General features: G+C 55.9%; 3 protein-coding genes across 3 annotated transcripts; 2 read left to right on the plus strand and 1 right to left on the minus strand.

Annotated features, from left to right (window-relative positions):
* Nucleotides 1–4,980: 4,980 nt before the first annotated feature.
* On the plus strand, nt 4,981–9,349 carry DICSQDRAFT_50011 (cysteine proteinase; the record flags this gene model as incomplete). The annotated part of the gene is made up of 19 exons (XM_007361160.1): nt 4,981–5,053; nt 5,116–5,257; nt 5,315–5,484; nt 5,538–5,724; nt 5,801–5,909; nt 5,962–6,064; nt 6,121–6,233; nt 6,285–6,393; nt 6,449–6,663; nt 6,730–7,126; nt 7,181–7,513; nt 7,571–7,656; nt 7,710–7,886; nt 7,942–8,051; nt 8,108–8,270; nt 8,328–8,786; nt 8,860–8,976; nt 9,038–9,167; nt 9,231–9,349. 19 exons carry the CDS (start codon nt 4,981–4,983, stop codon nt 9,347–9,349), a joined length of 3,312 nt encoding a protein of 1,103 aa, XP_007361222.1.
* Nucleotides 9,350–9,714: 365 nt separating this feature from the next.
* On the minus strand, nt 9,715–10,579 carry DICSQDRAFT_49282 (uncharacterized protein; the record flags this gene model as incomplete). Its single annotated transcript, XM_007361161.1, has 3 exons — nt 9,715–9,965; nt 10,021–10,413; nt 10,489–10,579. 3 exons carry the CDS (start codon nt 10,577–10,579, stop codon nt 9,715–9,717), a joined length of 735 nt encoding a protein of 244 aa, XP_007361223.1.
* A 356-nt stretch (nt 10,580–10,935) lies between these two features.
* Nucleotides 10,936–13,554, plus strand: DICSQDRAFT_97602 (citrate synthase). The gene is made up of 16 exons (XM_007361162.1): nt 10,936–11,059; nt 11,120–11,179; nt 11,237–11,275; nt 11,331–11,405; nt 11,460–11,662; nt 11,719–11,960; nt 12,017–12,133; nt 12,184–12,262; nt 12,322–12,447; nt 12,518–12,629; nt 12,693–12,771; nt 12,836–12,873; nt 12,935–12,965; nt 13,019–13,054; nt 13,131–13,160; nt 13,235–13,554. Exons 1-16 carry the CDS (start codon nt 10,982–10,984, stop codon nt 13,273–13,275), a joined length of 1,386 nt encoding a protein of 461 aa, XP_007361224.1. The 5' UTR covers nt 10,936–10,981; the 3' UTR covers nt 13,276–13,554.
* Nucleotides 13,555–14,037: the final 483 nt, after the last annotated feature.

A 14,037-nucleotide genomic window follows, 5' to 3' on the forward strand; every position in this document is an offset into this window, starting at 1 on the left:
GAGATATTGCGTTCACGCTTCTCCCTGTACTGCTGGGACGGGGGGACAGGAGGCTCATCACGTTGTTTGGGCGGAGACGAGCGGGAGCGGAAGAGACTACCGAAGAAACTCCTCTTCTTATCCTTCTCTTTCCCAGCAACCGAGTTCTTTGACGTCGATCGGTCCAGCGGAATGAACGGCGCACTTGTCTGAGGTAGCATAGAAGGCGCAAGGGATGAAGGGGTGAGCAAGATGTCCTGTTGTTGCTGGGCTGCGGTCTTGCGTCCACGGGTAGGAAGACTTGCCGAGGCATAAGCAGTCCCGCCGCCGCCGCCATATTGCGGGTCAGATATGGTCCGCGCGTGTGCACTCGGGAAAGGCGTCGCTGTTGAGTGATTCGGGCCTGTGCTTGGGAACGTCTGATTCCGCGTAGGGGCCGGAGGCGCTGACTGGAGAGGGGCGGGTACCTGCGTGGAGGGTGACGAGACGGTGTTGAGACGTGAAGGTCTCATCGTGGGTGCCGGGGAGGGTGCCGCTCGCGGAGGAATACGTTGTGCACTGGGAGCTGGGCTTGCCAGTGGGTTGGTACCTAGAAGTCCATAATCGACCGACTGCCCCGCCCGAGACTGCGTATGCTGAGCTGCGAATGTCGCCTGAGTCGGCGTGGGTGCTGTCCTGCCATACTGTTGGTAGTCGTTAGACGCAAGAGGAGTTTGAGTGCTATAATTGTGCGAGTGACTAGGGGCGGCTACATTGGTCGGGGCTGAAGACGGGGCATATGCATTAGGGTATCCCTGGGCCTGTGGAGCAGGAGAGCGGTATCGAGTGATATCGGGGTATGCGGACGAGGAATTAGGCTGGCGAGAAGCGGTACTGGCATCAAGTCGTGAAGAGGCGTGAAGCTGAGGCTGCAGACTAACTGCGCTCGTTCGGCGCGGGAGATGTTGTTGCGAGGAGCTACTTGGGGACGGTTTCGTGGGGGCAGATTGGGCGATAGTGTCATTAGAGCCATTACGGTGGGGATGCAGGCGGACAGAAGGGGCATGTTTTGGAGTGGAAGAGCTGGTAGACGTAGCGTGAGGAACAACCGCCGGGGAACCCGAGGCATAAGCGTGTAGCCGAGATGTGTCGTTGGTCATTGTTCCGACAGATGGCGGTTTCGGTGATCGTGGGTCATAGCTCCCACTGCCGGGATAGTTGGACGCAGTGAGATGGACGGTGCTGGTAGGTGTAGGGGCTGAGGCCCCTGGGTACGTCATACCTCTCTTGGGCGACGCCGAAGGATGTTGCGGGGCGCCTGAGCCTGGAGGTCGTGTGATAGCGACGTCTTCGTATACAGGAAACCTGCTGGGCAAGTCTTGAGAAAGGACCTTCGCATGACCAACATTCGAACGATAGGCGTCGGCATCGCTGTTAGACTGCGCGTGCACTTGTGTATGCCCAGCTGACTGCGCACTGGGTGCAGGTGTCGAGCGTGATCGCGAGGAGTACGGGTCCAAGGGTACAGGGGCAGCCGAAGGAGGCCGAGTGGACGGAGGTCGCACCACAACGTCTGGGATTACTGGCTGACTGCTAGGCATAGCTGACCCCCCGTGATGATCTAGACCACGCGAATGCATCGTGTGAGGGTAGCTTTGCCCCGATTGCTGATTCGACCCCGAAGCGTCGTAGTTGATAGAGGAATGGTGATGGCCTGAGGATGCCTCGGTATACGCAGTCTGATGACCCTGTGCAAGCAAAGCCTGCAGTGATCCATCCTGCTGACGCGAGGCCCCTAGTTGGTAAGATGGCTGCGGAAGGGGGTCTGTTTGACGAAGCGGTGTAACTCCCGAGTGAATGACCTTGGGCAGCGTAGCGTGAGGATCCGCTGGTCCCTGACCAGCCCGTATACTGACTATTTGTGGCACACGTTGAGACACTGTCAAACCTACGGATGGGGTAGGCTTGCCTGATGGTGGCATTGATACAGGATGCACCTGCACAGCAGACGTAGGGACGCCTGAGGGATTCTGTGCAGTCGCGTCCGCGGAATTAGGCGCCGGCTTCCTCGAACCCGACGGGTCTCGCTGGTGCTACAATGCATAGCCCTCAGCATGTGCAACATTTACTCGTCGAATCTAGGACTGCTCACCCGCTGGTACCATTGATTCGCGATCTCTTGGCTTGTAGTATGTTCAGCGGCAGTTTGAGATTCGCCACCAGCAGTCTTCGACTTGTGGCGCGAGGACTCCCCATGAGTCCGATGCTTGCGCTGTGACACCGGTCATCCCTCAAAGAAGCACTCTGGAAATGAAGGCACTACTTACACGCTCAGTTTGTATTGTGGGAGCTTTCTCGTTCTCACTTCCCGATGGGCCGGAGGAGTACCCACGCTGAAGTATACTGGCCTGCTCCCGATTGGGGTAGTGCCTATCGGTCGTTCGCGGCTGGAGTGATTCTTAGTATAATCGATGAGTATCAAAATTCACCACGTCAAACTTACGCGTTCGTGCTCCTGCTCGCTGCTTGATAGGCCCGAATCTTGTCCGGCCTGCTGTGAAGCGATCTTGTGGTGAGAACGGTGAGGCTTGGAAGACGTGCGTCGGCGTCCCGGGGGAGGTATAGGGATCGGCGGATCGTCCTTGTCCGACACATAAGGATATACGGACTCCGGTACAGGGACAGCTCCTCCACGTCCAGCGGAAGTGAGTCCGGCCCAAGGCAATCCCGTCGGAGCTGGAGCGGGAGCTTGTGCAGTTGGTTGCGGTTGCGTAGACGGTGGACGAACGATATCCTGGGAAGCGAGATAGATCAGTAAGTTGCTGCCGTGCACGTGTGGAGGATACGAGTACGTACCGGATAAGGTGCAGGAATCCTGTCCGCAGACCTCTGTGCTACTGTCGCAGTCTGCGCGTACGCTTGATATGCGCTCGTCGCGTCGGTCGGTCGCGCCCCAGCTGTTGTTCGGCTTTCGCGATCCTTGCGTCGGTCCTTGTCCTTGTGCCGGTCCTTGTCCCTCGATGACCGTTCCTTCTCCCCGTCTTTCTCCTTTCGTCGCTGCCTCTCCTTATCATCGCTCTTGTCGGTCGTATGGTCCCGCGTTTTCACTTTTTCTGGCCCACGACTGCTCGTCTTTTCCCTGTCCTTATCTCGCTCTCGGTGATGTCTGGAGGAGGAAGCGAGGTCGCGAGTAGACTGGGCAACTGGATTTGCGTAGGATGGGATTGTCGCGGTAGCTGGGTTGTACGTGACTGGATCGGGGTACGCATGGCGGCTGCGATGGCCGGAGCGCGAAGGCTTCGCCTCGTCAGCGACGAGGCCTTTCTCGTTAGATGCCCGAGGACTGCGCTTCTCGGTCTTCTGCTTGAGATATGCACGAAGGTCGTAATGCGCCGCGTTCGACTGCAGCTGCACAGCAGGGTTCGGAGATGGGGGAACGGTGTAGTAAGACGCTTGATGCGCGGTGGATGATCTATCCTTGCTAGAAGACTTATGACGGGCGTAGGCCGCTGAGGGATCGAGAGGGTCTGTAGGGTCCGCTCGGCGAGAGCTGCGATGCTTCCGGGGGGCCTCTGCGCCTCCTATCTGGTCCACATTGTGTCGCTGCGTGGTAGCCATTGTCTGACGAGGGCGGTCGGAATCCGAGCCGTCGTTGGGCCTCCAGAGGCCGTAGTCCTTGCGCGAGCTGGACGTAGTACGATGTCGGGTCGTCATGGTCGACAGCGGAGCCCGAGCAGCAGCAGAGGAGAAAGGATGTGAACCGGGACGAAGCCCGAGTTAATATGGAGGGGTCGCCGAACGGGAGAGAATGGGGAGAAGCCAAGCCGTGTGGCCATGAGGCAAAACGCCGGTCTTCTCCAACCAGTTTCTGTTCCACTTGCGGCCTCTTACGTACCGCCACTGCAACGCGCTCATTGTCGCATCCCGCCCGCCTTCGTTTCCCAATTCCCCTTGCTCTGGCGCAGATCTACGGGTACTGCGTCTGGATGTTGCTCAGCAACATGCATTACCGTGTGTCTCCGCAGAGTGTGGCTCCAGGGAGCTCGCTGCTCTCAGGCCCCGCGCTCCGCATTCATTGCGCTACCACGCCGTCATCCCGGTTGGCACGCGCGAAGTCCTCATTGTGGTCGGGGATGGTTGTCCACGGGCGCTTACTAAGCTGAGAGTACTTGTACGTTGATTGCTATTCGTAATCCAAAGCAATAGCACGTCCATGGATGACACAATACATTTTCTGTTTGTATAACTAAAGGTACATGGATAACGACGTGACCCTTGGATAAAAGCGATGTGTGCAAGGCAATAGAATCCGGGCGACGCCCCGAAATGCTCAGAGAGCAACGAAGCCCAGGAAACAGCCAGCAACGCTGCGGGCACGGGGGTATTCCCCAGCTGCCAACTCAAAAACAGAGTCAGAGCGACCGCACCCAAACAGCTTGATCTTACACGATTTTGACTCATTACACGACAGTAGACAGCGGAAAGGCTGGTGGAGGCAGATGCCTCCCTGTCGAGACAATTTAAGGATCGTGTAGCACCGTTGTTCAACGTGCCTGCGGTGCTCGTTGGTCACCAGCGGTGTACATACTCAGGTCGAGAAACGGGAAACGAATCAGAAGACTCGGGAAGAGAGGCTTCCGACGCACTTCCAGTCTAAACACCAGAAGGTTACCGCCAGCAACGAGTAGAACACGGAACTACGATGTGGATGGCGTCGGGGAGAACGAGAAAAAGTAAGAAGGGCGCGATTTATGGGTGCCTTTGTCATCTACCCGATGAGGAAGGCAGGTCCCACGCACATTCGGCCAGAATCTCGCCCGCGCGGAGGACGACCAGTGCACGACTCCTTGCATATCGTCCACCTTTCCTCACCTTCTATCTACATCCTTCAGGCAACCCGCAGCAGGCCTCGCTTCCACTACTTTGTTAGAGGATAGATTCTGCTTTCCGCCTGCCATGGTAAGCCTGCCCAGCTCCAATCTGGACGTCAGGACTCACGAGCGTGCGTCATAGAGCGATACTATGGACGCACTCGATGAGAAGGTCAATGGGGGCCCGCCCATGGAAGTCGAGGAGATCGTGTCCGTCAACGATCGTGCGTATGCATGCCCCCATTATTCGCGCGTGGCTCACTAATATGGCGTCTTGTTGTTTCAGATGAAGCCTTCGCGGCCAAGCACATGCCTGACCTCGGGCACGACGTCAAGGAGTTCAAGGTGTTTACATGGAAGCTCTCGAATTGGAAGAAGCTTGAGAAGAAGATCACAAGTCCAGAGTTTGAATGTGGTGGTCACAAATGGTATGTTCCGCCCACTGCGTAATGTCCGAGTGTTTCACGAACTCTGGTGGCGCGTAGGCGGATCCTGCTTTTCCCCTTCGGCAACTCGAACGCGCCCCCAAACGACACTGTATCGGTATACCTCGACTACGCTGATCCCAAACGAGCACCAGAAGGGTGGCACGCATGCGCACAGTTCGCCCTGGTTATCTCAAATCCTCACGACCCCACCATCTATACTGTTAGCCGTGAGTCGTCTAGTGTCGCGAAGGTTTCAGCTCTATCAACGGTGTTTTGGCAGATGCCCACCACCGCTTTATCGCTGAGGAGTGCGACTGGGGATTCACGCGATTCAGCGAGCTGCGGAAACTCTTCAGCGTACAGGACGGCCACACGCGCCCGACTATCGAGGACGAGGCCGCGGACGTCAGCGTCTTTGTGCGCGTTTTGGAAGACCCAACCGGTGTACTATGGCACAACTTCGTCAAGTAAGCCCGGCTGATAGTCCGGCTCACCGGCTTAATGGGCCTGACTCAGCTTGATTTGACCTTGCCTTCATTGCAGCTACGACTCCAAGAAGGAGACTGGCTATGTCGGGCTGAAGAACCAAGGAGCGACATGTTACATGAACTCCCTCTTACAATCCTTGTACTGTACGAGATACTTCCGGAAGGTGCGCATGGCGTCATGCGCTTGCTCATTAGCCTTGCTAAGCACGCGTGCAGGCGGTCTACCAAATTCCCACGGAGGATGACCTCCCGACGGAGAGCGTACCTCTCGCACTTCAGCGCGTCTTCTATCACCTGCAGACGTCAGACCAGCCTGTTGGTGAGTAGACTCAGTAAGTGGCTCCACCTCATTGATGTCGAACCACCGCTATCAAGGTACAACGGAGTTGACCAAGTCCTTTGGATGGAAGTCGTTGGATTCCTTCCTCCAACATGACGTACAGGAGTTCAACCGTGTGCTCCAGGACAAGCTTGAAACGAAGATGAAGGTAGGGCACCTTCCGACTCCAAGATATCTTTCAGCGTTAACAGGTAGATAGGGAACGAAGGCCGAGGGCGCCATCCAGAAGCTCTTCGTCGGGAAGATGAAGAGCTACATCAAGTGTGTGAACGTCGACTTCGAATCTTCTAGGATTGAGGAATTCAACGGTAGGGCCCCTATACCTTCATGTGCCGGCCGGTTGGTGCTCACTATCGGTTCAAGACATCCAATTGAACGTGAAAGGCATGAAAAACCTTTATGAGTCTTTCAAGGACTATGTTGCTGTCGAGACACTGGATGGTGAAAACAAGTACATGGCTGAGGGCTACGGCCTACAAGAAGCGAAGAAGGGTATCGTCTTCCAGTCGTTCCCGCCGGTGCTCCACCTTCAGCTTAAGCGGTTCGAGTACGACATCCAGCGTGATGCGATGGTTAAGGTATGTTCTGCTCACGGTATTCGTCGATGGGATCAGATCGGAGCTTACGCGTTTTCGCTTGTGCAGATCAACGATCGTCATGAGTTCCCATTTGAGATTGACCTCACCGAGTTCCTCGATGAGAGTGCGGACAGGTCACAGCCGTGGGTGTACAAGCTTCATGGCGTGCTCGTCCACTCTGGTGACCTCCACGGTGGCCACTACTTCGCGCTCATCAAACCCGACCGCGAGACGAGGTGGCTCAAGTTCGACGATGATCGCGTGACGCCCGTGACCGATCGCGAAGTCCTGGAAGAGAACTACGGCGGCGAGGCTCTCAATGGCCTCGTCCCGCCCATGCAGCGGAATCAGGTTCGCACGATGAAGCGCTTCACGAACGCGTACATGCTGGTGTACGTCCGCGAGAGTGCAATTGATGAGGTCTTGGCACCGTGGAAGGACGAGGACACACCTCCACACCTGAGTAAGTCGCTGTTTCTTGGCATTCGCACAGAGCATTCCTCAGCGTCATTTGTAGAGCGTCGTCTCGATGAGGAGCGTTTGCAGATGGAGGCGAAGAAGCGTGAGCGTGAGGAGCAGCACCTGTACCTGACCGCCAAGGTCATCACGGATGCGACCTTCTCCGAGCACGAGGGCTTCGACCTTGCGACCTTCGACGAGCGGAATTGGCCAGCAACCGATCTGCCTAGTTTCCGTGTCCTTAAGAACGAGCCTTACAGCACGTTCAAGGCTCGCGTCGCACAGCACTTCAACTACCCCGAGAATCAAGTCAGGCTATGGGTATTGGTCAACCGACAAAACAAGACCGTCCGCCCGGACACGCACATTCCAGAGAACGAGCCACAGCTCAGTGCGTTGCATACATGGCTGTATAGGTCTGACGCTTTGGCTCACAAATCTGCTGCAGCTGTTGAAGTAATCCGGAACAACATGGCCGTCCGACAACAGAACGACCTCCGCTTGTACCTAGATGTCATCCCCGACCCCTCACATGTGAATAACATCGATTGCTTAAACTACTCACCGTACTAACAGACTCTGTCCAGCCTGAAATCCCTGCCGGGTCTATCATGATATTCCTCAAGCACTTCGACATCGCTAACCAGAAGCTCACGGGTGTTGGCAAGGTCTACGTCCCACGAGCAAGCAAAGTGTCTGATCTCATCCCGATCATCAATGAGCGTATGCGATGGACATCAACCACCCCTCTCAAGCTCTACGAGGTAAGCGATTCCGTGAACTCGACAGAGTGAATCATCGCTGACTTCACGGGCTCAGGAAATCAAACCTGGCATGATCGAGCTCATGAAACCCAAGCTGACCTTCACCCAGAGCGAGATCCAGGACGGCGATATCATCTGCTTCCAGGTCGACATGAACGAGAAGGAGTTAGTAGCTGTCGCATTCCCGCGATCTCTTCAGAGCGCTCATGATCTACACCCAGGCTGCACGACTATGAGGCACAAGGGCTGTACTCCAACCCGGTACAATATTACGACTTCCTTCAGAACAGAGTGATGATCCTGTTCAAGCCCAAGTTCGACGAGGCGGACGCCGAGCACCCTGAGTTCCACCTAACCCTGAGCAAGAAGCAGAACTACGACATCGTACGTCACTCTCATGAAGCTACGAGTGTTGGCTCTCAATTCAGATCTCGCGTTTAGATGTCCGCGAAGGTTGGAGAGCGACTGAATTGGGACCCCATCAAGCTGCGCTTCACGACAACACACGCGACGAACGGCACGGCGAAGCAGGTGCTCAAGCGGTCGCTGAACCAAAGCATACAGGAGATCATGGCGCCCAACTACGTGAACCCGCAGACGACGGTAATCCTGTACGAGAAGCTCGATGTGTCGATCGTGGAGCTCGAGACGAAGCGTAGTCTCAAGGTCACCTGGACGGGCATCCACAACAAGGAGGAGTCGACGCACCAGTTCCTGTTGCCCAAGACGAGCATGGTGCACGATCTTGCTGCGGAGATCGCGAAACAGGTTAAGCTCACGCCGGGGGGCACGGGCAAGATCCGCGTGTTCGAGGTGTCCAAGGACGGCAAGACGCAGAAGGAATTCACGAACTCGGAGATGATCGGGAACATCCCCGACCCGGTCGAGCTCTACGCGGAGGTCGGTCTCTCTTCCCTAAGTTCGGGTAGTGCGTTTCGTGTGGACGGCGACTGATATTTGCTTCCATGTGCAGGAAATCCCTCGCGAGGAGCTCGAGGCGGACGATGCGGACAAGGTGATCAGCGTGTTCCACTTCTCGAAGGAGGTGTCGAGGACGCACGGTGTGCCGTTCCGCTTCGTCGTCAAGCCGGTCAGTATTCCTCTCATACTCTTCTCCTGGAGTCACAGCTGACCAAGTGTGGATCTCCTAGGGTGAGAAGTTCTCTGAGACGAAGAAGCGTCTCCAAGCACGAATAGGCGTGTCGGACAAGGACTTTGCCAAGTACCGATTTGCACTCATCCAAGTCGCGACGTTCAAGCAGCCTTCGTATATTGAAGACGGTTAGTGGACCGACCTTAGCTGTACTGTAGTCGAGTCTGACGTCCATCATCACTGGCTTTCAGACGACACGATCTACGACCACAAGTTCGCACCCGAGGACGTACTCGGTCTTGATCACGTAGACAAGTCTGGCAAGACTCGCTCAGGTGCAGGAGAGAAGGCCATTGTTATCCGCGGATAATCATGACATGATTTTCTGCCCGAACTTTGACGGGAGTCATTCGCGGTAGTCGCGTTGCGTTGCGTAGTGCCTGTCTTCCAATAGTCGCATTCGGTGTCTGGCTCACATGTACTTCTTTTATGACGTTCTAGCGTGTTTCTGTTTCCCGCATCTCACTGTATAACGGCTGTCTGGCGTATCTCCGAGTGTACACCACCAACCCCAATCATCGTATTGCCCCATTGTACGGACTTGAACGAGGAAATAATAACGATCGAATGTACATCTACTTCCGCTTCTTCGTCTTCTTTGAAGGAGACTGTGGGCCGAGGAGGACAATTAGCTCTTTGCAAGCATCAAGTTGAAAACGTGTGGAAGGGAGCATGTTAGCGTACAGATTTCGACGGGGAACGTGGCGACGTGGGCGACGCCGAGCGTTCACTGCCGCTGAGCGCGTCGCTTTCAGCGCCAGCACTGGGCGGTGCGAGGCTAGCACCGTTCGTCCGGGAGGACAGCGGTGTTGTGGGGCGTGCTGGGTTCGATGGCGAGAGGGAGGCTTGTGCGGATGCGGGGGAGCCCGGCGCAGGAGGTGCTTGGACTACCAGTTGCGGTAGCGGGAACTTGCCGTATTTCAGTTCTGCACAGCGGTCAGTCGTATCGACAATGAGCGCGCACGCGCCACATGCACGCACCGGCTTCGGCTCGGATAGTGGGGATCTGCTCGACGAGGGTACGCAGCTTTTCGTTGTGCATCATCTCGGTCGCGGTCTGGAAGATGACGGTGCCCCATCCCTCGACGTACGCGTTGGCCTCTGCGGCGACCTCGAGGATCTCGGCCTCGAGCTCCTTCTCGGCAGCAAGCAGACTGTTCCAGAGGTCGTCGCCAATGGATCCTTTCTGGAGGAGATTCTGGAGTGCGGGCTTGTCCTCACGGAGTCGCATTATACGCGTAACATCGGTCATCGCGCGGCGGACGAGCGCGGCCTTGAGGAGGGTCTCGGGGGCGGGAGGGTCGGTCATCTGGAGGAGAGAGAAATAGACATCACGCTCATGATGCTGAGGGAAGTAGGGTTCGAATGTTTTGCCTGAGATAGGGAGACACAAGAGAGGTCAATTAGCGGTGCGTCATAGTAGCAGACAGGCACGGCGGCGGTACGCACGGGCGTTCCTCCGCCGGTAGAACGAGCTGAATGCGAAGAGGGAACCAAAGACGATGATAACGTAGAGGACGGGGACGAGGACGGAGGCCATCGCGGCGAGCGATGGCGAAGGAGAAGGACGGAGAGAAGGACTTGTGTTGCGGCCACTGAACACGGCTGAGACGATCTGCTGGCAAACTGACACGAATCTCATTCGACGGTCCGCTCAGCGCTCGCGTGTCGCCACCGAATCTGATCAAGCCGGTCCTCGGCCACTTACCTAATCCAGCGCTCCCATCCGTGAAGCAACAGGCGCTAAGATTCGGATGCGGCTCCGTGTGGCCGGCCGGTGGCTGAGTTCCGTGCCAATGCCGCCGGGTCACGCGGGCGCGACGGTGGCCGGACGCGTCGGGAGCCGAGTGCATATGAATCTGCGGTCGAGTGCGGGGCAACAAGCTCGTCTTGCCCCGCATTCCTATCCCGCACCCTCCCTCTTCCTCGTCTAGATCGCACCATGTTCAGGAGCGGCGCTGTATCGTCTGCACGTCAGTTCTCTCGCGGCTTTGCGCAGAGACGTCTTGCCTCTACCAAGGTATGCACTCGGCCTCGCCCTCTGAGAAGCCTGCTGTAGAGCTCAAGCCGATTCCGGCAGACTGTCAGAGAAGTCCTTGAGGAAGTAGTGCCCCAGCAGCAACTCAGACTCAAGCAGCTTGTAAGTTTACCGACAGAGCGTAACAGTCCGGCGCGTCTTAGCTGAATGCTGCGTCAGAAAACCGAGCATGGGCAGGCCGTCCTCGGTGATGTCAAGGTATGCTTCTAACACGTTTCTTCGCACTTTATTATCCGACCCACGCTTCACGTAGGTCGAACATGTTGTGGGAGGCATGAGAGGACTCAAGGCTATGCTCTGGGAAGCATCCGTCCTTGATCCTAACGAGGTATGACAGCTGCATACTCCCTGTGTGTATATACTGAGACTATGCTTTGCCTAGGGGATTCGGTTCCACGGTTTGACTATTCCGGACTGCCAGAAGGCTCTCACTCCTGCCCCCGGTGGCAAGGAGATCATTGCGGAGAGCATGTTTTGGCTCCTCCTAACCGGCAAGGTACCCACGGAGGCCGAGACCCGCCAGCTCTCCCGCCAACTGGCTGAGAAGGGTGATCTGCCTGAATTCATTGAGAAGCTGATTGACTCGTGAGTCTAGCCTAGGTCCCGTCATTACGTGACGTTTTGAGCTAACACTTCCATAGCTTGCCTCCCACTCTTCACCCCATGACCCAGCTTGGTATAGGTGTTGCTGCCTTGAACCACGATAGTAAGTTCCAGGCGGCGTATGAGCGCGGCATCAAGAAGAGCGAGTACTGGACGTACGCGCTCGAGGATTCCCTCGACCTCCTCGCTCGCCTTCCTGCACTTGCTGCGCGCATCTACCGCAATGTGTACAACCCCGGAAAACCCCTCCCAAAGATCAACAAGGACTTGGACTTGGTCGGTATGTCATCTGTCGGCAATCTACGTCACGGCACAGTAGTCAATTTGAAACAACAGGCAACTACGTGAACCTGCTCGGATTTGGCGATAACCATGACCTCACCGAGTACCTCCGTCTCTACATCGCCATTCACGGTGATCATGAGGGCGGTAATGCGTCGGCGCATACATCTCGTATGTCAAGGATCTTGCCTAAACAGCGCCGAGACTTACAGCATCTATAGACCTTGTCGGCTCCACTCTATCTGACCCTTACCTGTCGTACGCGGCCGCCCTGTATGCGCTCGCCGGCCCTCTGCATGGGTATGTGATATTAACCGCTTTCTCATAACGTCCTTGCCACCGAATTGACGCATGTACAGCCTTGCCAACCAGGAGGTCCTCCGCTGGCAGATGAACATGCAGAAGGAGCTTGGCGGCAACATCGCTCCCCAGGATATCAAAGACTTCCTCTGGAAGACTCTAAAGAGCGGCCAAGTCGTTCCTGGGTGAGCACATATACTATCGGCCGAAGCACATCCAACTTCCGAAGCCGAGTAGAGCTAATGTGCGACACAGGTACGGCCATGGTGTTCTCCGGAACCCGGATCCGCGCTTCATCGCGCTCCAGGAATTCTGCGATACGCGGCCCGAGCTTCTTGCGGACCCCATCGTCCAGCTCGTCAAAAAGGTACTTACCATGGCACCATCGCGTTCCAGCGGCATTGATGGTACGACTGACCTTGAACATCAGACGTACGAGGTCGCACCTGGTGTTCTCAAAGAGCATGGCAAGACCAAGAACCCGTACCCCAACGTCGACGCTGCGTCCGGTAAGTCGCATTCGTCGTCGACTACGGTGCGCGGAGCGAAGCGTCTCAACTTCCGTCTGTCCAGGTTGTGTTCTCTATCACTACGGGCTCACGCAGTTCAAGGTACGTTATAAGATCTTCTGGAGCAACCCTCAACAGATATTGACGTACACTACTATCACAGTACTACACCGTCATCTTCGGTGTCTCAAGAGGTACAACTGACTCCGAATGCTTCCTGGGTGATGGGCTGATCGTCTCTTGACAGCGCTTGGTTGCCTCACGCAGTACGTGTGGTCGAGAGGTACGCATCGCGCTCCTTGCAGAAAGATTCTTCGTAAACCTTTACTAATTCGAACATAATTCTGCGCGTTTGCTAGCGCTCGGCCTCCCTATCGAGCGCCCGAAGTGTGAGTTCAACCACATATCTTGAGCTTCGCCGCATGTGGCACAACGCTGATCGGGTCGTGCCTGTGAACTCCAGCTTTGTCCATGGATGCCATCGAGAAGCTCATCAAGCAATGAGGTGGCAGCGGGCAATCCTCGCCGTAGACGCAGCTCACCGCTCCAACGCGACGTCCCGAAGATGCTCGGATCAACAGGCGAGGAGGATCATGAGACACCAAGGGTGCTGCTTGCTGATTTGGGGAGAATGGACGTATTGACATACAACGGCCATTCACACACATCCATGTGGAGTAGTAAGATGGAACTGGACGCATTTATTGTACATCAATTTCGGATCACTTCATCCCTGCTAGTGGGAAAGTTCGTACTGAAGCCTTCTGCGATGATGAATGATTCAAGGGGACCAAAACATTGTGAGACAGTGGAAGGTGCAGGTGCAGGGGGTGTACAAGACGCGAGGACTGACAAGACTGAGGACGGACAAGTATGTACATAAAAGCCAAAGGTAGTGGTGAGAAGGGGTAACAGTTGCATTGCTGCGAACGAGAGCGACGGCGGATATATCACGGTCCTCGGTAGCCGGCCAACTTGACCGGCAGGCTTGCACAACGTACATACACACCATTAGAACTGGTGCGTGATAAGTCAGAGGAACAGAAGAGCGACGAGAGTAAGGAGATAAGACGAATAAGAGTAAACGGCGGAGACTGGAAGGAAGATGGAGCTGCACACGAAGACATGAAATGTTCACGAGACCCTAAAGAGGAAGAGAAGAGATAAGCACGCCCGGGCGGAGGATGACTCTGCTAGAATATGGACAGATTGATAACGGATGGATTCAGGAAGGGGCCTGTGGGCTGCATGCCATCGGAGCTGACC

Source organism: Dichomitus squalens (assembly GCF_000275845.1).
Source record: "Dichomitus squalens LYAD-421 SS1 unplaced genomic scaffold DICSQscaffold_2, whole genome shotgun sequence".
NCBI classification, from domain to species: domain Eukaryota; kingdom Fungi; phylum Basidiomycota; class Agaricomycetes; order Polyporales; family Polyporaceae; genus Dichomitus; species Dichomitus squalens.